This window comes from Leucoraja erinacea, chromosome 4 (genome assembly GCF_028641065.1).
Source record: "Leucoraja erinacea ecotype New England chromosome 4, Leri_hhj_1, whole genome shotgun sequence".
In the NCBI taxonomy this organism is placed as follows: Eukaryota; Metazoa; Chordata; class Chondrichthyes; order Rajiformes; family Rajidae; genus Leucoraja; species Leucoraja erinaceus.
The window spans coordinates 81,944,265-81,969,173 of NC_073380.1; the positions used below are offsets into that span (position 1 = coordinate 81,944,265).

The 24,909-nt window shown below is 44.4% G+C and overlaps 1 protein-coding gene across 3 annotated transcripts in view; it reads right to left on the bottom strand.

Annotated features, from left to right (window-relative positions):
• dpy19l1l (dpy-19-like 1, like (H. sapiens)) overlaps positions 1-24,024 on the bottom strand; it is a 113,939-nt gene extending 89,915 nt beyond the window's left edge. For all 3 annotated transcript variants that reach the window (XM_055634662.1, XM_055634663.1, XM_055634661.1), the window contains exons 1-6: positions 23,541-24,024; positions 22,994-23,018; positions 15,725-15,812; positions 13,590-13,727; positions 12,219-12,339; positions 12,024-12,117 (exon numbers count right to left, since the gene is read on the bottom strand). In XM_055634662.1, coding sequence (XP_055490637.1) covers positions 12,024-12,117; positions 12,219-12,339; positions 13,590-13,727; positions 15,725-15,812; positions 22,994-23,018; positions 23,541-24,009 — 935 coding nt within the window. In that variant the 5' untranslated portion in view covers positions 24,010-24,024. The remainder of the gene's footprint in view (positions 1-12,023; positions 12,118-12,218; positions 12,340-13,589; positions 13,728-15,724; positions 15,813-22,993; positions 23,019-23,540) is intronic.
• Positions 24,025-24,909: the final 885 nt, after the last annotated feature.

Sequence of the window (24,909 nt, forward strand, 5' to 3'; positions counted from 1 at the left end):
TCAAAAATATCAATTGACTTGACCTCCATAGTCTTCTATGACAATGAATTCCACAGATTCACCACCCTTGCACTCTTCTGCTTTGCTCCCTTCTTGAACAGTGGGGTAATATTTGCAATTTTCCAATCGTCTGGAACCACGCTTGGCTCAAATGAATCTTGAAAGGTCACTACTACTGCCTCCACAATCTCTAAAGCCACCTCTTTCAGATCCCTGAGGTACAGCCCATCCGAACCAGGTGACTTATCCACCTTCAGACTTTAGTTTCCCAAACACTTTCTCCTTATTAATAGCCACTTGACCCCGACTCTCTTGAATTTCAGGCACGTGCTGTTGTCTTCTAATGTGAAGACTGATGCAAAAAAGTTATTCAATTCCTCTGCCATTTCTTTAATCCTCATTATCACTTCTCCAGCATCACTTTCCAGCGGTCCAACTTCCACTCATGACTTTTTCTTCTCACAGCAATTGGGTATAGCTCATCTTGTCAACATGAGTGTCCAAAATGAGAATAAAATTACTTTTCATGTTGTGCCTTTTGTATTCTGTATCATTTGTTATCTATATAACATACTGATTATACCTGGTACCAGTTCCTCCACCACCAGAGTTTTCAGGAATCGATGGAAAAGGGGAAGGATAGGAGGAGGAAGCAATGACACCAAACCACTAATACTGTTGCAATAGCCAATCCCATCAATCAATTATATTTATCATTTCACAAGGGTTAAATAGACAATAGGTGCAGGAGAAGGCCCTTCGGGCCAGCGCCGCCATTCAATATGATCATGGCTGATCATCCACAATTCGGAAGTGGCGGCGCTGGTGAACGGCTGCGGCTCGCCTGCAGTCCGTTTGTCTTTACTTTTTTGTGTTGTTTTTTTTCGTTTTGTCTAGTTAAGTTTTTGGTTTTTAGGTCGTGTTTATGTGGGGGGTGGGGGGTTGAAACGGGGCTTGCTGTCTCTCCCTTTTTTGTCGTATCCCCCTTCTCTGCCTCCGTCTGCGCTGAGGCGTAATGGCGGACTGGCGACCTCGAGACTCCGGAGGCAGCCAGTCAGGACTCACCCTGGGCTCGCTCCCGTGAGGGCGGCCCGTCTCGGGGCTGGAACGGCGCTCCCGTGAGGGGCTGTGACGCTCCCGTGAGGGCGGCCTGGCGAGGGGCTGAGACTCTCCCGTGAGGGGCTGTGGCGCTCCCGTCGGAGCGGCCCAGCTCGAGGGAGGAACGGCGCTCCCGTCGGAGCGGCCCAGCTCACGTCGGAGCGGCCCAGCCTCGAGGGAGGAACGGCACTCCCGTTGGAGCGGCCCAGCTCGAGGGAGGAACGGCACTCACGTGAGGGCGATCCGGCTCGGGGCTGGAACGGTGCTCGGGTGGCTGGGACGGTGTTCTGGCGGCTATGACCTGAGTCCGGGGTTCAGCCACGGGCCAGCGGCTGCATCCGCTGGACTGGAGGGCGGCAGCTTCGACCACCCCGGGCCGCGGTGTTTGAGCCGGCCCGTTTGCGGGGTTCGGTGAGCCGCGGGACTGTTTGTGCCATCGCCCGGTGGGGAATCGCCTCAGCGCAGAGGGAGAAGAGGAGGGAAGAGACTGCAGCCCTAAGATTTTTGCCTCCACCACAGTGAGGAGGTGCTTGGAGGATACACTGTGGTGGATGTTAATTTGTGTTTAGTGTTGTTTATTATTGTATGATTGTATGTATGACTGCAGGCACGAAATTTTGTTCAAACCGTAAGGTCTGAATGACAATAAAGGAATTCAATTCAATTCAATTAGTACACCGTTCCTGCCTTCTCGCCATATCCCGACTCCGCTTTGCTTAAGAGCTCTATCTAACTCTCTCTTGAAAACATCCAGAGAATTGGCCTCCACTGCCCTCCGAGGCAGAGAATTCCACAAATTCACAACTCGCTGGGTAAAAAAGTTATTCCTCATCCCTGTTCTAAATGGCCTATCTCTTATTCTTAAACTGTGACCCCTGGTTCCGGACTCCCCCAAAATCGGGAACATGTTTCCTGCATCTAGCGTGTCCAAACCCTTAATAATCTTATATGTTTCAATAAGATCTCCTCTCATTCTTCTAAATTCCAGAGTATACAAGCCCAGCCGCTCCATTCTGTCAACATAAGACAGTCCCACCATCCCGGGAATTAACCTTACGAACCTACGCTGCACTCCCTCAACAGCAAGAATGTCCTTCCTCAAATTTGGTGACCAAAACTACCCACAATACTTCAGGTGTGGTCTCACCAGGGCCCTGTACAACTGCAGAAGGACCACTCTGCTCCTATACTCAACTCCTCCTGTTATAAAGCCCATCATACCATTAGCTTTCTTCACTGCCTGCTGTACCTGCATGCTTACTTTCAATGACTGATGTACAAGGACCCCCAGATCTCATTGCACTTCCCCTTTTCCCAACTTGGCACCATTCAGATAATAATCTGCCTTCCTGTTTTTGCCACCAAAGTGGATAACCTCACATTTATCCACATTAAACTATATCTGCCATGCATCTGCCAACTCACCCAACCTGCCCAAGTCACCCTGCATCCTCATAGCATCCTCCTCACAGTTCACACTGCCACCCAGCTTTGCGTCATCTAAAGTTCCAATGCTGCAGCTACACCAAATTGTAAACTTCCAAAAAATTAATTAAGTCGTTTAAAGGTATACTACTTAAAGGATTAAAGATTTGTGACATATAAACACCAGTAAAGCGGATTAGCAATGCTGGATGTGGAATGGTAAGATCCGGGAGCAGAGCCGCTGAGAGGGAGTTAACATTTTGCAGGAAATTAAAATCCAGCAGGATTTCCCTCTTTATCTGTGAAGTCAGGCTTCAGACCTGCAGACCACTGAAGACCGGCCTATAGTTTCCACTCTTCTGCTTTGCGTCTTTCTTGAGCAGCGGAGTAATATTTGCAATTTTCCAATCGTCTGGAACCACTCCTGCATCTAATGAATCTTGAAATATCACTACTAGTGCCTCCACAATCTCCAAAGCCACCACTTTCAGAACCCTGGGGTGCAGTCCATCCAGACCAGATGACTTATCCACCTTCAGATCATTCAGTTTCACAAGCACCTTTTCCTTAGTATTAGCCACTTCACTAACTTCCATCCCAACTCTCATGAATTTTAGGCACATTGCTGATGTCTTCTATTGTGAAGACTGGTGCAAAAACATTATTCAATTCCCCTGTCATTTCTTTCTTCCCCATTATCACTTCTCCAGCATCATTTTCCAGTGGGCCAACGTCCTCTCATGAAGAATGGTCTCGACCCGAACGCACCCATTCCTTCTCTCCAGAGATGCTGCCTGTCCCGCTGAGATTCCAACTTTTTGTGTCTATCTTCGGTCCTCTCATGTCTCTTTCTTACTCTTTATATAGCTGGAGAAACTATTGCTATCCTCTTTTATATTATTAGCTAACTTACCTTCTTATTTCATCTTTTCTCCCCAATCGCCTTTTTAGTTGCCTTCTGTTGTTTTTTTGTTTTTTTAAAGCTTTCCAATCCCTGGGCTTCCCACCAGTCTTTGCAATGTTATATGCCTTCTCTTTTAATTTCATGTTGTCTTTAACTTCCTTGTCAGCCACAGTCACCCCATTCTTCCTCTAGAATCTTTCCTCCTCTTTGGAATGAAAAGATCCTGCATCTTCTGAATTATTCCCAAAAATTCCTGCCAATGCTGTTCCACTATCATTCTTGTTAGGGTCGTTTTCCAGTCAACTTTGGCCAGTCCTCCCTCATGAGCTCCTCCCTCATGCCTCTGTAATTCCCTTTGCTCAGCTGTAATCCCGACACAACCGGTTTCATCTTCCCCTTCACAAATTGCAGGTTGAATCTTATCATAGGAGGTCCCTACCTCCTTTACCTCGAGCCCCCTTATCAAATCCGGTTCATTTCACTACACAAAATCCAGAATTGCCTTTTCCCTGGTAGGCTCCACAAGCTGCTCAAAGGAACATTCTCGGAGGCACACGACAAATTCTCCTTTCTAAAGATGCGCCCTTTCATTCTGAGGCTATGACCTCTGATTCTGGACTCTCCCACGAGTGCAAATTCACTCTACCAGGCTTAATCCACTCTATCAATTTTGATTTATGTTCTGACTGCAGCAGTCTACAGCAGCACAGCTCAGCATCATCTTCTCACAGCAATTAGGGGTAGCTTGTCTTGTCAAAAACTCCCAAATGAGAATAAAATAACTTTGCATGTATTTCTTTTGTCTTCTGCACCATTTGTTATCAATATAACATACTGATTATACCTGGTACCTGTTCCTCCACTGCCAGTGTTCAGGAATTGATGGGAAAGGGGAAGGATAGAAGGAGGAAGCAATAACACCAAGCCACTAATAGTGTTGCAATAGCCAATCCCATTACTCTCAATTATATTTATCACTTCACAAGGGCTAAAGTTCCAATGCGGTAGCCACTCCATATGGTAAACTTCCAAGAATTTCATTAATTTTTTTCAAAGGTATACAGGTGCACAACCTTTTATCCGACAGCCTTGCGACCAGACACTTTTCGTAATTCGGAATTTGTTGGCCTTCGGAATGGAAATTTTTTAGCGTAGATTTTAATGGCTGGCTCAGTGGTAGAGTGCTCGGCTCATATCCGCAAGGTCGCGAGTTTGCGCCTTGATCCCGGCAGTTCCTCGGTCGTGAGTTTAAGTCTTCAATGTAGTTTTTTCTTGCAGAATAAATGTCTGTATGAAATGCAGTGTGTTGAATGAATTCCTGAATTTGTAAATGTGACCACAGCATTGAATCACCTCTTGCACTCATGTCACCCTAGCGGGGCTACATGCCCTTAGGCGGCCTAAGGCGACATTTTAGAAACATAGAAATTAGGTGCAGGAGTAGGCCATTCGGCCCTTCGAGCCTGCACCACCATTCAATATGATCATGGCTGATCATCCAACTCAGTATCCCGTACCTGCCTTCTCTCCATACCCCCTGATCCCCTTAGCCACAAGTGCAACATCTAACTCCCTCTTAAATATAGCCAATGAACTGGCCTCAACTACCCTCTGTGGCAGAGAGTTCCAGAGATTCACCACTCTCTGTGTGAAAAAAGTTCTTCTCATCTCGGTTTTAAAGGATTTCCCCCTTATCCTTAAGCTGTGACCCCTTGTCCTGGGCTTCCCTAACATCGGGAACAATCTTCCTGCATCTAGCCTGTCCAACCCCTTAAGAATTTTGTAAGTTTCTATAAGATCCCCTCTCAATCTCCTAAATTCTAGAGAGTATAAACCAAGTCTATCCAGTCTTTCTTCATAAGACAGTCCTGACATCCCAGGAATCAGTCTGGTGAACCGTCTCTGCACTCCCTCTATGGCAATAATGTCCTTCCTCAGATTTGAAGACCAAAACTGTACGCAATACTCCAGGTGTGGTCTCACCAAGACCCTGTACAACTGCAGTAGAACCTCCCTGCTCCTATACTCGAATCATTTTCACTCTTATATCCGTGCGCAGCAGAGGCGACGTGCGTTTGGCGCCAAACGTGAGCTTTGGTGTGCAGACGACATCCTGGAAAAAATGTCCGGTTTCTTCCAGGTAGGCGATATACCCTCCCGGGCAATATACCCTCCACTTCTCTTTTATGAAGGGGATTTGGTTCCCCTTTCTTCCACGACCGACCGGAGGTTCCGCTGTCACCTCTGCGGGCCACCCTCGGTGAACGCTCACTCAACTTTGTCTTGGGATTCCTACTCTCCCGCGCAATGTACGCTCACCTTCTCTTTTATGAATGGGGATTTAGTTCCCCTTTCGTCGAGGACCGACCGGAGGTTCCGCTGTCACCTCTGCGGGCCGCCCTCGGTGAACGTCCTGTCTCCCTGTCCCTGGGACAGCAGGGGGTGATCAAACAGCACTATACCCCCCTCCCCCTCCAACTCCAGAGGAATACGCTCCCCGATGGGCCGCTACGGCGACAAGTGGCAGTTCGCCCACAGCCCGAGCTGCGCAACCCCAAGAACAAGACGTACCTTGCACACCATCAGCTTCTGCCCCTACGGGGAGCGTGTTCCTCTGGAGTTGGAGCGGGGCTGGGCTGGAGTTGCTGATCTGGGATCTCCGTGCTTGCAGTGGGCCTGGGGGTCGGTGTCCCGATGAGGGGGCACAGCTCGGGCTGTGGGCGAACTGCCACTTGTCGCCGTAGCGGCCCATCGGGGAGCGGCTTCTGGTGGTCCTGATGTCTCCCGCTAGTTTGCAGTTTTCCTCTGGAGTTGGAACGGGGCTGGGCTGCTGCTGGCTGTGGGTCTCTGGGATCTCCGTGCTTGCAGTGGGCCTGGGGGTCGGTGTCCCGTTAGTCCTGACGTCTCCGGTGACTGGCATTGTATGCTGGCATCGCCGACGTGAAGACAGTGCAAAGCCCCCACGCCGGTGCAATGGGCGGGGAGCTGGAGAGGGGAGGGAAGGGGTCACACACATGGCCGGGAAGCAGAGGGGTGTAGGTGGGGTGAAACTGAAGAGAGCGACAATCTGCTGCTCCCTGCCCGCTGAGTTAAAAAGTTCCCACGCAAGACTCACGATACACTGTGTATTGTGAGTCTACCGTGGGAACTTTTTAACTCAGCGGGCAGACAGCAGCATATTGTCAATTATTAACCCTCCCGCGCAATATACCCTCACCTTCTCTTTTATGAATGGGGATTTAGTTCCCCTTCCTTCGAGGACCGACCGGAGGTTCCGCTGTTACCTCTGCGGGCCGCCCTCGGTGAACGTTTTCAAGGACCTTTCTTCAAGGACTGAAAAAATGTCCGCTATTCGGAGGTTTTCGTTATTTGGATCTTCGGATAAAAGGTTGTGCACCTGTACTACTTAAAGGATTAAAAATCTGTGACATATAAACATCAGCAAATTAGAAATGCAGGATGTGAAACGGTAAGATCTGGGAGCAGAGTGGCCAAGAGGAAGTTACGTTTTGTAGGAAATTAAAATCCAGCAAGATTTCTCTCTTTATCTGTGACTACCCAAACAAGCTCCAGAAGTAAAATAAAACAAATCATAAAACGCTCAATGAAAATGCAATTCTAGTGGTTAAACATGAAATATAGATTTATTTTTGTATCCCGTGTACAATGTGGAAAACTCCAGGTTTTACTTCGGATTAGTGAGTAAAAAGTATGCAAGTTTTGTAAATAAAACGATTAGGGTTTAATAAGCATAGGCTGGAGAAACTCAGTGGGCCAGGCACTTTCAGTAGTGGGAAATAAACAGTCAATAATACAGGTTCTTTAGTTTTAGACTATTCCATCCTAAGGAAACAACTGCTTATCTAGCCTCTCTATGCCCCTCATAATCGTATGAATCGCTATAAGATCACCCCTCGATTTCCAACACTCTAGTGAGAATAATCTAAGCCTGATTGACTGCTTGAAGGAACTGGAGCTGCAGCTGGATGACCTCAGGGTTGACCAGGAGAATGAGAGCATTAGATTGGAGTTTAGATGTTAAAGTGAGGTTGTCACACACAAGTTGCAGGAAAAAAGTAAATAGGCTACCATCAAGAAAGGGAGTAGGTAAGTGCATGAATCCCGTGTCCATTTATCTTAATCGCAGGTATCCCTGTCGGATACTGATGGGAGGGGAGACCATTCAGAGGAGAACAGCATCAGCAGTCAGGTCTCAGGCTTTGAGCACAGGGTGAAGTCAGACAGAGCTATAATGAATGGAGACTCATTAGTTCAGAGGACAGTCAGTAGATTATTTGGTAGTAAACAGGACTCCAAGACGGTGTGTTGGCTCCCTTAGTGCCAAAGTTCCAGAGTTCCAATGGGCCAGGCAGCAGCTCTGGAGAGAAGGAATAGGTGATGTTTTGGGTCGAGACCCTTCTTGTCCTTTTCTCCAGAGATGCTGTCTGTCCCGCTGAGTTACTCCGGCTTTTTCTCTCTCCTCGTAGGTTTAAACCAGCATCTGCAGTTCCTTCCCACACGCTTCAACACTACAGGAGAGCCCGGTGTGGGGACTCGACCCAGTCGAGGGACGGCCCCTTCTTGCTCAGGTTTCAGTAAGCCGGTACAATGGAGAGGTACAAGGCTTCCATGGTCCTTGGAGCACTCGGGAATGCCATGGGCTATAATAACGTTACGGGTCACGGGTGCAACAAAGCTGGATTCAAGCTGACCGATTTATCAGCAGAGATAGACATAATGGTTTTAAAACCATTTCAATGGAGGGCTCCATTCGATACGCTCATGCACATGGCGACCGCCAAAGCTTTGGTTAGTGGTGAGTTTTCTATTCTCGAGTCCTATTCTTTATTGTTTATGTATGACTCCAGTTTGTCCCATGGTATTGTTATCCATCTTGCTTGCCTTACACACTGCCCGCCCACCAACACGTTTCATTCACACGAATACATGACACACATAATCCTCACATGTTGTGAACTATGCTGGCACTAAAGTAGAAATAAACGCTTCGGGTATCACTGCTCCAGTGCTGCCCACCTCTTGCTTCGGGTGACTCTCTAACAACTTGCGACTTTATCCATCGCATTTTCCATTTAGTTTCACAAGCTCTCGGGAACGCTCAACACTCATGAAAGTGCCAAATGCGCAAGCTTCCCGTTTAAAATCTTTCTGTTGTTATTAAATCGAATTTTGCAACAAATTTGCCGCCCCCTCGGTCCAACTTGTTCATGCCAAGCTAGGTCCTTCCTGGAGGGCTTGGGTTGCAAGAAGAAGGTGGACAGGTTTGAGTTTTTTTTTTTCTTTGCAGTGCAGGAGGCTGAGGGATGATCTTGTCTCACAAGGTCAAATTTGGCCTCTATCCCTCTAAACCTCTCATACCCACCAGGTTTCTGCAGAGTCTACAATACAGCAAGGCTTGTGTTCCATTCAATATTTACGCCACCATCTCCCACTACCCTGGTAGTTACTCAAGAGTAACTTGGGAGAGGAACTTAGTAACTCGGGAGACGAACTTGGAACATCGCAGAAAACGGCAAACTTGTCATACCCGTGGGAACACGGTTAAACTCTTGATCATACACTTGGGATCTCGTACACAACCACGGGTCTTTCACTCGGGGTACCTCGTGGGTCAGCTCCTACCGTGAGACAGGGCTTTAAGTAGAACACAAAGTGCTGGAGTAACTCAGTGGGTTAGTCAGCGTCTTTTTAACAATGGAAAGACATTTGAAGAAGAATCCCAACCTGAGACATTGCCCATCCACTCCCTCCAAAGATGCGTCCTGATACAATGAGTTATTCCAGCACTTTGCGTTTTTAATTGAATACAGGATTTGGAATGTTGTGTTACAGTTGTACAAGAAATTGATGAGGCCACACTTGTGTTGAGTATTGTGTTCAGTTTTGGACACCTTGCTATGGAAAAATGCCATTAGGTAAGGAAGAGTGCAGAGAAGATAACTCCAGTGACTAGCGGAGTTCTGCAAGGTTTGATGCTGGGGCCACTACTCTTCACATTATGTATTAATGATTTGAACAAGAGGACTGAAGGCTTTGTGGCCAGGTTTGCGGATGATACAAAAATAATTAGAGGGGCAGGTAGTGCAGAGAAAGCAGGGAGTCTGCAGAAGGACTTGGATAGGTTGGGAGAGTAGGCAGGGAAGTGGCAGATGGAATACAGTGCAGCAACATGTGGAGTCATGCATTTTGGTAGTAGGAATAAAAGCATAGGCTATTTTCTAAATGGGGAGAGAATCCAGAAGTCAGAGACGCAAACAGATTTGGGAATGCTGGTGCAGGATTCCCAAAAATGTTAATCTGCAAGCCGGCAAGAAGTTGAACGCAATGCTCGCATTTATTTCAAAAGTGCTTGAATACAAAAACAGGGAGGCAATGCTGAGGCTCTAAGTTGTAAGACAGGCCACATTTGGAGTATTGTGGGTAATTATGGGCACCAAATCTGAGAAAAGATATGCTGGCCCTGGAAAGGATCCAGAGGAGGTTTACAAAAATGATCCCAGGAATGCGTGTGTTAACATATGTTGAGCATTTGACCTGTACTCACTTTAGTTTTAGACTCTTCCATCCTTGGGAGAAGACTGATTATCTGGAGTGAGGGGGGACTTCATTGAAACGTACCAAATAGTGAAAGACTTGGATGGAGTAGATGTGGGGAGGATGATTCCACTTGTAGGAGACTCTCGTACAAGAGGTCATATCGTAGGATTTTGACGTTCCTTTTGGAAGGATATAAGGAGGAATTTCTTTGGTCAGAAGATGGTAAATCTGTGGAATTATTTACTGCAGGGGCAGTGGAGGCCATGTCAATGGATATTTTTAAGGCACAGACAGACTCTTAGTACGGGTGTCAGGGGTTATCGGGAGAAGGCAGGAGAATGGGATTATGCTGGAGATAGATCAGCTATGATTGAATGGCGAAATAGACTTGATGGGCCGAATGGCCCAATTCTGCTCCTATCACATGACCTACAGATGTTGCCAGGCAGGAATCAAGGGTTTGAGCTAAAGGAGAGGCTAGGACTATTCCTTGGAGTGCAGGAAGTTGAGGAACAATCTTATAGAGGTGTAAAAAATCATGAGAATAGTTTGGGTGAATGCAGAAAGCCTGTTTCCCAGGCTCGTGGCATCAAGAATTAGAAGTTTACGGTGAGAGGAGAAAGATTTAATAGGAACCCGAGGGGAATTTTTTTAAACACAAGAGGGTTTTATAAACAAACATTTTGGACATAAATGGCACGAAAACGGCAGATGGAGTTTCATTCAAGCAAGTGTGAGGTGTTCCACTTTGGGATGTTGAATGTAATGGGAAGGAATCCAGTTAATGATAAGACTCTTAACAACACAGATGGATCTCAGGGTAGAAATCCATAACTCCCTGAAAGTGTCCACACAAGTAGATAGGCTGGTAAAAGGTTGTTTATGGTATGCTTGCCTTTATTGGTCGGCCACGAGTATAAGAGTCAGGAAGTCATGTTGCAGGTTTGATTAGGCTGTATTTGGAGAATTGGATGCCGTTCTGATCGTTCCTTTACAGGAAGGATGCCGAGGCTTTGGAGAGGGTGCAGAAAATGTCCAACAGCCGGCTGTCTGGATTAGAGGATATTAGCTGCAAGGATAGATTTGGATTTTCTCTGGGGCATTGGAGGTTGAGGGGAGACCTGATGGACTATATAAAGTTATGAGACATAGATAGGATAGACAGGGTGGAAATGTCAAAGACTACATGGCATTATCTTAAAGGTCAAAGGGGGAAAGTTTAAAGGTAATACATCGGGCATGTTTTGTTTTCCACACAGAACGCGGAAGATGCCTGGAACACTGCCAGGATGATCATAAGTGATAAGAGCAGAATTAGGCCATTCGGCCTGTCAAGTCTACTCTGCCATTCAATCATGGCTGATCTATCTCTCCCCTAACCCCATTATCCTGCCTTCGCCTCATAAACCCGTACTAATCAATCCGTACTAACCCACACTGATAGTGGAAGCGGATAAAAATAGTGATGTTCAAATGGCTTTTAGATAGGCACATGGATATGCAGAAAATGGAGGAAGATGGATCACATGGGGATTAGTTTAACTTGGTATCATGATTGGCACAGCCATTGTGGGCCAAAGGTCTGTTCCTGTGCTGTACATGATTTTTTGTGTTTGCTTGACCCTCTGCTGCTGCAAGCAAGATTTTCCTTGAACCTTGTACATCTCTGTATTTGTGCATGTAACAATACACTCAACTTGAAATACTGCAGCATTGGCCATGATCCAACCAAACCTCTCACACAATGCAACCAACTGCATATTGATCAACAATTCACGGAAATTAAAAATTTCAAACTAATGCAACGACCTAAAAGATACTTTACACAAAACAATTAACATTTTAATTGCATCATAAATGCAAAGATGTACATATCAACAAGCATTTCCCAAAATAATTCAATAATGATCAATCTCCCAGTTACTGGTTGAGTGATAACTGTCTGAACATGCTAGTTAGGCAGGACAAAAAAACATAACGATTTCCAAACCAACATGTGGCAAATTCATTTATTAATGGTACTGGAATATTCTCTTACCTCAAGTATGTTCCATAAATGAAAAATAGTGACATCATAAACCCATTTAGCAAAAAAACAAACGTGACATAAAAATGGGCAGGGTCTCCCATTCCTGTTGAATAAAAACAAGAGACATTTTCAGCTTATGTAAATATTCAGCTGTGTAAATATTTAAAAGCATGTTTTGAAGTACATGCAACGCAAATAACTTGCCTTCGCAGCTATCCACAGGAGTGAAGCCATGACCTCGGTCCACACGCCAACAAATTTTGGTCGAAATGCCAAGAAAATCTGCAACGGCAAGGTAAATGCGGTACCAGCTAGACAGCACTACCTACCGAAACAAAGAGTCAATTACACAGAGTTCAGCTTTAAACCAAATATTGCTCTTCCCATAGTTCTCATACAAATGATACATGAAGATAAGAGCTTAAACAGGTTCAAGAATGTTACCCCATCCCACTAATAGGGTTCATCACCCAGGCATTGAAGAAATTTCTCCTGGCATCTGGTGACAATCACCCAAAAGCTTGTTTATGAGGCAGCAATCATTATTGTCAATAACATCTATATTTTTGTAGAAGAAACAATCATAATGACACATCTGAATATCTGTAGCAATCCCAGCCAATTGGCAGAAGGCTTTGGGTTTGCAAGTATATCCAGGACATGAGCTCCGAGGTGTATGGCACAATACTGAGGCAGTGCCATACTGAGCTAGATGCAAACCAAGGAGTTGCTAGCCATACTGTTAGTGCAGGGAAATATTATATAAAACTGGAGCCACTAATAAAAGAGTAGTTACAACCAAATTAGATACAAAATGCTATAGTAACTCAGTGGGACAGGCAACATTTCCTGTCGAGACCCTTCTTCAGACTGAGAGTCAGGGGAGAGGGAGGCAGAGATAAGGAAGTGTAAGGTATGAAAACAACACACCAAAAGAAATGTCACCTATTCCTCTATCCAGAGATGCTGCCTGTCCTGCTGAGTTACTCCAGCATTTGTGTTTATCTTCGTTGTAAACCGGAATCTGCAGTTCCTTCTTACAAAGTGACATCCAAGTGTTTAACAGCCAACGGTCCTTCTTTAATTATTGCCACCACATCTCACCTCATGACAAAAATAAATCAACAAGTCATTTGTAGCACTGCCTTTTAAGTATTGCAACATGCATGTCACAAAGTAATCAACACTGTATTAAGCAAATGTAGACCCCAAAAAAACATGCTTGTTTCCAATCAGAAAAAAAGCTTTGCAAGCAGAAAGTGACATGAATCATTCACCCAAGTAAAAATCTAGAGACAAAGTAAGCCAGAGGATTTGAGATGGTGGTGAAGGGGTTGAGTTTGAAGATGAAGGAGACCTGGAAGAGCAAGGACGGTGAGTGTGCAAGATCACAGTCAAGCCAGTATGGAGGAGTGCTGTTCTGAATAAGTTTGTATTTATGTGCAATGGAGCTGCAGGAGAAATCAATATCAGGGTAAAGGAAAGGAGGGAGAACATTAAAGAATGCTTAATTTACTAAACACCAGCTGGCATCTTAATTTTTATATTCTAAATTCTTTCATATAAATTACCAACCTCTGGATAAAGGTTGAACCGCTTCAAGGTGTTGATAACCAAAGGATATTCAGTCAAGCGATCGTTCATTATGCAAGTTAAGCCTTCATTATATGAGGGTGCCTCAATAATGGTTTTAAAGAATGAATAATACAAGCCCTAAAACCAGAAAATGTGTTTAGAAGCATTATAAGTCAATATGACCAAGATAAACCTCAACGTCCAAAACATTGATAAACAAACCAGAAATATCTGGGAACAATGAACTCCAGCTCAATGCACAAACATTCCATGAAAAGAACACTTCCAGCAATATTAAACTATTTTTTCTATTCCAATTACAGCACTGTTAAAAGCCCAACCATTCTGCATTACAACTGATATTTTAGTTTGTTATATATAGAGAATTTAAAAAAAAAATCAGAATAAATATTTTACAATCAAAATTTTGTTTAGACATCCCCCCAAATATAATATGAATAGATTTAATTTCTGAATGAACAATTTTGGGCAAAAAATATACCTCATTTCTATAAGCTGTGGTTATATCTGCTCAATATCTTTGAACAGTTCTAAATTCATTGAGCTCATGCTCTGACTTCTAACAGTATTTCCATGGCATCTGGTGGAAAGGAAGACTAAGATGAATAACAATAATCAACCAGCGATGATCAACTGTCTTAGTTCCATTCCTCATTCAGTTATCTTACTTTATTTCCACATTAGGGTTGGAAAGGCTTCATGTAGTGTGAATAGAATTATAACCTTAAGGTAAACAGCTGGATTTTGTTTAGACTGGAAGGGGTTGTGGGAGAGATTTGTTGAACATGGGAAATCCCAAAATACAGGGAGCAGAGATCAGCAAAATTGGTTCACAGTGGGCCACATAATATGGTAATAAGACTATAATGGTAATAATGGTACTCAATTCTGACCAAGTCAAATATGGAACTATTGTCAGACCCAGGCTGGTTTCACATAATGCCTTCGATCTGCATCGAGCTCGAAAGGAAACATGCTATTTGAAGAAAAAGAGGTCACAGTGGGTATGTTACAAAACCTACCTAATCGTCATGGTAATAAGTCGGCGATTTTGGCGCTTTGGATTTATGGCGATTTTTACTAGGCTAAATCGCACATGTTCAGTACTCAAAAATCGCTGACCAAGGTATCAAATATGGAACTATTGTCAGACCTGTCTGATTCCGCAGGCTGGTTTTTTATAGAGCAAACATAATGCCTTATTTTTTACGATCTGCCCTGATAGCGAGCTCGGGCTTTTTAAAGGAAAGGCACTATCCAGCTATGTCAACGTTCTAAACCAGAAATGAACCCAGGTCACTTAAATGGGCATTTATTTACAGCAATTGCTGGCCTATAAATTAATGTTTACATGTTATGCTGTACTTATTTGTGAATAATCTTTGGACACTCCTTTAAAAATGTTAATCTTTCCTTATGGGCGTTTGACTATCCACAGATCAAGCAATGTACAGAAAATTCCAAGATTTCAATTTCTCGAATGAAAATGGCTTTTTTTAATACTTGAGATATGAAAGTGAATTTGGTGTCAAATTAAACTTATTGTTATGCTTTATCTGATGGGATAAATTGCAGACTTGATTTTTTAAATCTCAAAATTTTGTAACATTGCTAGCAATGCTTACTGGGATCCTCCTTGCCCATTACACACTCAACAGTACAGTTCCTTTCAACTGGAAAGGCTTCCATCGCTCTACTACTCAATAAGCAGAATGTAATGCTAACTGTAGGATTTCTCCTTACTCTTCTTCCTAATCTAATTTCCTCCTTTGTATCCATCAAAATGTCAGGTCACTCCGATGTTCACCAATAAGCATTCGTCATTTTAAACACAAAATTAATTTGCATAATACGAGGTATTTACAATTTGTGGCATAGTGTGAGACGTGATAAGCAAACACGTCTCGCTGATGTGTTTGGTTATCAATTTGAGATTGTCAAAGCAGCTCATTTGCAGAAATCAGGTGTTTTTTTTAATCAGAATCAAGGCTACAGATTGATAGATCAAGATGCAGAAAACCAGCTGTTGGTAAACTACCCACTGCCATTCAATTGTCTGTAGGTATACTGGGGAACCTGAAGCTAACCACTAATAAGTTAAATCAAATACTTACCATTTCAGTACGAAAGGCCATTTCACGTTCTAATGTTGAAAGGTGAGAGAAATGTCGATTATTTTCAAAGAGACTAGCTATATGGTACCTGAAGTGAATTGGAATAAAATTGAAACATTTAAGTATTGCTTTGACAATTGAGAAAAGATCTATAAAACAGTTGTTTATTCAGCAGACTTACTTAATTCGACTCACTAATTGAACAGTGAATATAAAGCGCTGGAAATTAGCTTTCAAACAATTTAGAAATGCTTTCAATTTATTTGTCATCAACTACTGGGAAAACCACTGTACAGCCAAATACAAATACAACTCAATTTACAAATTTGCAGATGACACCACCTTAATGGGCCAGCTATCAAATAATAAGATGGAATACAGGAAGGAGATTGAGAACTTCGTAATCTGGTGTCAAGATAACATCTTTTCCCGCAATGTCAGCAAGACAAAAGAGATAGTGATTGACTTCAGGAAGTGAAGTATACCCTGGTATGCATTGACAGCGCAGAAGTAGAGAAGGTTTAAAGATTCAGGTTCTCAGGAGTAAATATCACCCACAACCTGTCCTGGAACGGTCATATTGAAGCAATGGCAAGAAAGCACACTTCCTCAGAAGGCTTAGGACATCAGCACGTCCACAACAACTCTCACCAACATCTACAGATGCACCGTGGAAAGGCATTTTATTGGGATGCATCAGAGCATGGTTTGGGAGCAGCTCCAAAGACCGCAAGAAATTGCAGAGAATTGTGGACGCCACCCAGATCATCACGCAAACCAACCTCCCTTCCATTGACTCCATCTACGCTTCACGTTGCCTCGACAAGGTCATTAGCATAATCAACCCCCAGACACTCCCTGTTCTTCCCCTCTCCCATCAGGCAGAGGTACAAGTGTAAAAAAGCATACCTCCAGATTTAGGGACAGTTTCTTCCTAGCTGTTATCAGGCAACTGAACCATCCTGTCACTAACGAGGGAGCAGTCCTGACCTACCACCTACTTCATTGGAGACCCTTGGACTATCTTTAATCGAACTTTATCTTGTAATAAACATTATTCCCTTTATCCTTTCTCTGTATACTGTGGACAGCTTGATTGTAATCATATAGTCTTTCCGCTGACTGTAACGCAACAAAAAAGCTTTTCACGGTAACCTGGTACACGCAACAATAAACTAAATTAAACTTACAAGAAACCTAGTGCTTGACCACTCATAGTGGAAAAGTAGTGCTTAGGATGGCACCAAAGGCTGATCTAATTGGATAAAACTGATGGAACCCAGAGCAAGTGGCAGAGACACTACCACAGAAACTATCCAACTGGTCCACTGCAGCACAGGCCGCAAGACCCACATTGGCCTCATCAGTTGCCTCAGTACCTACAAGGACAGCACATGAACCCTATCAACCTCAATCCAAAAATCTTTGGAGAACTGACTAGCTTTCAGCCTCTTCACAAAGCTAATAAATCTAATTTGCTATCTCTCAGCAGTTAATCATGGTTGAAGCCAACCTACTTCCACCCAGATTCTATGTTTTCTGACGTGACTGGTGAAGGCCCATGTGGAACTGGGAGGTGTCCCAGAGGACTGATGGATGGGTGATTGAGAGGAGGCATTTTCCTTTCATCAATTGCACGGCACACCACGGAACATAATTTTGTTTTGCCCAAAAGGGCACAAAATGCTGGAGTAACTCAGTGGGTCAAGCAGCATCTCCAGAGAATGAGGATACGTGATGCTTCAGGTGGAAACCCTTCTTTAGCGATGCTGCTTGACCCATTGAGTCACTCCAGAACTGTGTTTTTTGTGTGTAAACCAACATCTGCAGTTCCTTCTTTCTACATTATGTTTTGCGTGTATGGTGTCAATTGTTTGAATACTGTGGACTGCTCATCAAATCTGGGGAGTCTGTGAAAGGAAGCAGACATCAGTTGCTTATTGTGTTACCTCACACCTTTTCACATTAAACTCCGTCTGCTATGTGTATGTCCAATGAACTTCTACAACCCACTGAGAAATCCAAATAAACTCCTCACTGCATGCACTCTCACTGCATTCAAGTCATCAGCAAACTTGGGTTTGATACACTGCAACCCCTCTTCCAAGTCATTAAAAGAAATAGAAAATAATCAAGGGGGCAAGAACCGATCTTGAAGCACTCAACCACTCACATAATTCTAGCCCCCAAAAGACCTATTTATTCTGACTTTCTTTCTTTTATGTAATAACCAATCTGCATTCCACACTTCCCTCAATAACATGCTAATTGTATGCATTCACAAATTTCAAACCCCCCCCCCCACAGGTTCCTGCTTTTACATCCTCAAACAAACTAGAAAATTGTTAAACATGATTTTAGCGTATTTTGTTTTAATTTCCTTGATTCGGACTCCAGGATTCATCGAACACTTTGTTTTCCTCCCCAGCCCTCTTTCGCATGGTTGACAACGAACCTGAGCTCCTTTCGCCACCTCAAAAAGCTCATCTCACCCACTATGGTACAATTTTTCATCTCTCCAATCTGACCAAACATTGAGAAAAATAAATTATATGATAGCTCTTTCATTAAAATACTGGAATCAGACTCAACACACAACTAATGTAACAAATACATATCTTTAGTTCTTTAGTTTAGTTTATTTTCATGTGTTCCTAGGTACAGTGAAAAGCTTCTGTTGTTTGCGAACCAGTCAGCAGAAAGACAATACATGATTACATTTGATCCATCTAGTGTATAGATACATAAGCGAATAACATTTAGTACAAGGTAAAGCCAACAAAGTCTGATCTAGGATAGTCTGTGGGTCATCAAAGGAGTAGATAGTAGTTCAACAATGCTCTCTGGTTGTGGTAGGATGATTCAGCTGCTTGATAATAGCTGGGAAGAAACTGTCCCTGATCTGGTGGTGTGGATTTTCACCTCTGCCTGATGGGAGAGGGGAGAAGAGCGAGTGGCCAGGGTGCGACTCATCCTTGATTATGCTGCTAGCCTTGCTGAGGCAGCGCGAGTTATAAATGGATTCCTTCTCGCTAGAGATGCTGCCAGCTTTTTGTGTCTCTCTTCAATAGAAGAGAGGTTGGTTAGTGTCATGGTCTGGGCTGTGTCCACAATTTGCTGCAATTTCCTGCGCAAAATGCAATGGGAATAAAGTTTCCACCTTTTCCAAAAAAAACTCACTTCTTCTCACAAATTGGGTCACGACTAACAATTCATTTAATAACAAACTGCAATACATTGGCAGTGAAAGATGGGAAAATCAGAAGATTTACTCAAATCTCTCCTTCAAACTGCTCAATTTTTTCCCAGAACAGATATTGAATTTCAAACCCTTTTCACCAAGTTGATAATTAATCCAAGCAATAAAACCACCCATTTATCATATCTGCATCACAATTGAAAAAGGAGATAGAATATTTAGTACACTGTAAATAAGCAATATTGATTTTCATTCATAAGGTTAGCTAAGCAGTCAGTTCATTAAGGTACCTTCAAGGTCGGCAGAGGAGCGGCACGTGAAGGAGTGAGTGCGGGGATAGGCTGGGAAATTTAATTAGCAAATCAGTAAATTTGCGAATTAGTCAATTTATCAGCTAATATAAGGAAGGTTTGCTCTAGGGGAGCGGCCTTGTCAAGGGAAGTGCCTTGTGAGAAAAGTGCAAATATTTGGCTCGAGAGTCAAAAGTTGGAGAGGGTGAGATACAGTGAGCAAAGACAGGTAAGCTGATTCAGTGTGATGCTTGCAGGATGAGGGCAGTCAGGGACACTGATAGTGCCTCTGGCTGCTACAACTGTGGAAAGTGTGTCCAGGTTCAGCTCCTGGTGGACTGTGTTGGGGCACTGGAGAGGCAACTGGATGACCTCAGAATCATCCAGGAAAACAAGAGTTTCCTGGGCAGGACCTACAACAAGATCGTTACACCGGAGAGACTGGAAGAGAGAAGGTGGGTGACGATGAGGAAGGGTAGGAAGCTTGGCGTACAGGAGACCCCGGGGGATGTACCTCTTGAAAACAGGCTCACCCTCTTGAAAGCTGTCGGGACAGAAGACACTGCCATTCTGAGCAACGGACAGGTCTACGAGTCAAAACGTGGCGCTGAAGCAAAGCCAAAGAGACAGAAGTCAGGCAGAGCCGTGGTAGTAAGGGACTCCATAGTGAGAGGTATAGACAGGGGATTCTGCAGCAACAGGCAGGATTCAAGGATTATGTGTTGCCTCCCAGGTGCCAGGATCCAGGACCACAGACCGATTGCAGGGCATCTTCAAGGGTGAAGGTGAGCAGCGGAAGTGGTAGTGCATGTCTGCACAAATGACAACAGGAAGAAGAGGAAAGAGATTCTGCAGCGAATTCGGAAGAAGGTCGAAAAGCAGGACCTCAGTTAGAGATTGGTAGATATGACTGTGGGGATTACAGAGACATGGCTGCAGGAGGATCGGGATATTCAGAAATCTCATGGTTATACGTCCTATAGAAAGGACAGGCAGGAAGGCAGAGGAGGAGGGGTAGCTCTGTTCATGAGGGATGAAATTCAGTCCCTTGCGAAGGGCGACATAGGGACTGACAATGTAGAGTCGCTGTGTATAGAATTGAGGAATTGTAAAGGTAAGACAACACTAATGGGAGTTATCTACAGGACCCCAAACAGTAGCCTGGATATAGGGTGCAAGTTGCAGCAGGAGTTAAAATTGGCATGTAAAAAAGGTAATGCCACTGTGGTTATGAGAGATTTCAATATGCAGGTAGACTTGGAAAATCAGATTGGTTCTGGACCCCAAGGGAGTTTGTAGTGCCCCCGAGATAGATTCTTAGAGCAGTTTGTACTGGAGCCTGCCAGAGAGAAGGCAATTCTGGATTTAGTGTTGTCTAATAAACCAGGTTTAATAAAGGAACTCAAAGTAATGGAACCGCTATGAGGTAGTGACCATAATATGATACATTTTAATCTGCAATATGAGAGGGAGAAGGTTAAATCAGAAGTGTCAATGTTGCAGTTGAACAAATGAAGACATGAGAGAGGAGCTGGCCAAGGAAGGTCGACTGGAAAAGGATCCTAGCAGGAATGACGGTGGAACAGCAATAGCAGGAATTTCTGGGCATAATCCAAAAGATGCAGGATCATTTCATTCCAATGAGGAAGAACGATTCCAAGGGGAGTAAGAGGCAACCGTGGCTGACAAGAGAAATTAGGGATGGAATAAAACTAAAAGAAAAGGTGTATAACAAAGCAAAGAGTAGCGGGAAGCCAGAGGGTTGAGAAACTTTCAAAGGACAACAAAAGGTACCAAAAAGGGCAATACGGTGTGAAAAGATGAAGTACGAAGATAAGCTCGCCAAGAATAAAAAAAGGAGAGTAAAGGCTTCTTTAGGTATGTTAAGAGAAAAAGATTAGTAAAGACAAATGTGGGTCCTTTGAAGGCAGAAACAGGTGAAATTATTATGGAGAACAAGGAAATGACTGAAGAGTTGAACAGGTACTTTGGTTCTGTCTTCACTAAGGAAGGCACAAACAATCTCCCAGATATACTAAAGGACAGAGGATCTAGGGAGACAGAGGAACTGAAAGAAATTTGCATTAGGCGAGAAATAGTATTGGGTGGACTGATGGGACTGAAGGCTGATAAATCCCAGGGCCTGATGGTCTGCATCCCAGTGTACTCAAGGAGGTGGCTTTAGAGGTCGTGGACGCATTGGTGATAATTTTCCAATGTTCTATAGATTCGGGATCAGTTCCTATGGATTGGAGGGTAGCTAATGTTATCCCATTTTTCAAGAAAGGAGCAAAAGAGAAAACGGGGAATTATAGACCAGTTAGCCTGACATCGGTGATGGGGAAGATGCTGGAGTCAATTATTAAAGAAGTGATAACGGCACATTTGGATAGCAGTAAAAGGATTGGTCCAAGTCAGCATGGATTTATGAAGGGGAAATCCTGCTTGACTAAGCTTCTGGAATTTTTTGAGGATGTGACAAGTTAAATGAATGAAGGAGTACCAGTGGATGTAGTGTATCTGGAATTTCAGAAAGCCTTTGATAAGGTCTCACACAGGAGATTACTGGGCAAAATTAGAGGACATGGTATTGGGGGTAGGGTATTGGCATGGATAGAGAAATGGTTGGCAGACAGGAAACAAATAGTAGGAATAAACGGGTCCCTTTCAGAATGGCAGGCTGTGGTGAGCAGGGTGCCGCAAGACTTGGTGCTGGGGCCGATACTATATACAATATATATTAATGATTTAGATGATGGGATTAAAAGTAACATTAGCAAATTTACAGATGACACAAAGCTGGGTGGCAGTGTGAACTGCGAAGAGGATGCTAGGAGGTTGCAGGGCGACTTGGACAGGTTAAGTGAGTGGGCAGATGCATGGCAAATGCAGTATAATGTAGATAAATGTGAGGTTGTCCACTTTGGCGGCAAGAACAAGGAGGCAGATTATTATCTCAATGGTCTCAAATTAGAAAAAGGGAAGTGCAGCAAGACCTGGGTGTCCGTGTACACCAGTCACTGAAAGTAAACATGCAGGTGCAGTAGGCAGTGAAGAAAGCTAATGGCATGTTGGCCTTCATAACGAGAGAATTTGAGTATAGGAGTAAAAAGGTCCTTCTGCAGTTGTTCAGGGCCATGGTAAGACCACATAAGGAGTATTGTGTGCAGTTTTGGACTCCTAATTTGAGGGCACCCTTGCTATTGAGGTAGGTTCACGAGGTTAATCCCCGAGATGGTGGGACTGTCATATGTGGAAAGATTGGTATGGCTGGGCTTGCATTCATTGGAATTTAGAAGGATGAGAGGGAATCTTATAGAAACATATAAAATTATAACAGGACTGGACAAGCTAAATGCAGGAAGAATGTTCCCAACATTAGGGAGTCCAGAACCAGGGCCCACAGTCTAAGAATAAAGGCAAGGCCATTTAAAACAGATGAGAAAAAACATTTTCACCCAGAGAATTATGAATTTGTGGAATTCTTTGCCACAATAGAGGCCAATTCATTGGATGAATTTAAAAGAGAGTTAGGTAGAGCTCTAGGGGCTAGCGGAATCAAGGGATATGGGGAGAAGGCAGGCACGGGTTACTGATTGTGGATGATCAGCCATGATCACAATGAATGGCGGTGCTGGCTCAAAGGGCCAAATGGTCTCCTCCTGCACCTATTTTCTATGTTTCTATTATATCAAATTATTTTCATGTGATTAAAATGTCATTGGATTCAGTATCCAACCAGAAGCTGTGATAACCTTATACTTATTGCAATGTACTCACCAATGCAAAATTCCCGCAATGATTGCTGTGAGAGAGGAGTTAAAATGGTGAATAGGGGATCCAAACATGTTTTCTTACATTCTTACATTATCCTGTTTCACCACCAAGCCCTTCCATAAAAGTTGAAAACAGTGCACCAGAGATAGACCAAGTGGTGACTCTCCCTTACTACCCATCCATGCAACTCCACTTAACATCCCAATACCCTCCCAGCCCTCACCCACCCATTTCTTTCTCCTCCCTTACCCACCCAATTCCTTCTCCCTCACCCACTTCCATCTCCTACACCCCCTCACCCATCCCCTTCCCCCTCATCCACCCGCTCCCTCACCCACCCCATTCCTTCTCCCAAATCCATCCCTTCCCTTCCCTTCCTCACCTACCCCCTTCCCTCGCCCTTCCCTCTTCTCTTCCCACATCCATTCCTCTCTAACCCCCCCCCCCCCTTTTGCTCTCATCCTCCCTCGCCCAATCCTCATCCTCCACTCTTCCTTCTCCTGCCACCCCTCCCCTTCCTCCTCCATCCTACCCTCTGCCACCACCTTACCGAGCAGGATGGTGGTCCCCAGGCTACTGAGCGCCGACTCGTCGAGGCAGAGATGCCCCCCAATGCCGGACACCCACTTGCCAGAAGCCCCCAAAACCCCGGGCTTGGCCTTGGGCGGGGTGCACTCCTTGCGCCTATCCCGGCGCGGGCTGGTCCCCTTCTGCAAGGCCCTGGTGCTAGCAGGCGGGCAGCGCTGCCGCTCCTCCGCCGTCCCTCGGCTGTTCCTGGTGTTGCTGCGGATCTTCATCGCCATCGCGGGCCAGGCCGAGGCCTCGGGCTGTGCGTGGCGGCGAGGCCGGCCCTGCGCTCTCCTCCCGCGCACGAAACAGCCACCGTCACCACGGCAACATCGCAGGCTAGGAGGGCGCGACGCAGCCAAGAGGAGACACGGAGCCGTGAGCGCGAAACCTCCAGACTCCCAACACGCACGCCCAGCGTTCAAAGCGAGGATCGCAGCCTGGCAACTCATCCCCTAGCAACCAACCTCTTGCAACTCATCCCTTTGCTCTCTTTAGTCAAGAGAGTTTATTGTCTGGTGTCCAATATTGCGTACAGTTTTCGTCTCCAAATCTGAGGAAGGACATTATTGCCATAGAGGGAGTGCAGAGAAGGTTCACCAGACTAATTCCTGAGATGTCAGGACTGTCTTATGAAGAAAGACTAGATAGACTTGGTTTATACTCTCTAGAATTTAGGAAGATTGAGAGGGGATCTTATTGAAACTTACAAAATTCTTAAGGGGTTGGACAGGCTAGATGCAGGAAGATTGTTCCCGATGTTGGGGAAGTCCAGGACAAGGGGTCACAGCTTAAGGATAAGGGGGAAATCCTTGAAAACTGAGATGAGAAAAACATTTTTCACACAGAGAGTGGTGAATCTCTGGAACTCTCTGCCACAGAGGGTAGTTGAGGCCAGTTCATTGGCCATATTTAAGAGGGAGTTAGATGTGGCCCTTGTGGCTAAAGGGATCAGAGGGTATGGCGAGATGGCAGGTATGGGATAGTGCGTTGGATGATCAGCCATGATCATATTGAATGGCGGTGCAGGATCGAAGGGCCGAATGGCCTACTCCTGCACCTAATTTCTATGTTTCTATATTTCTATGTCCCAGATAGGACAATTAAATTCTTGCTTGCTGCAGCACAACAGAATATTGTAAGCAAAAATACAGAACAGCTCAGTTCAATATACACATAAATAAACAGATAAAGTGCAATAGACTGTTACAGTTCAGAGTTGATTTGTTGGCGAGTTTAATAGCCTGATGGCTGTAGGGAAGAAGCTGTTCCTGAACCTGGATTTAACAGATTTCAGGATGGTAGCGGAGAGATGAGTGCGTGATCAGGATGGTGTGGGTCTTTGATGATGT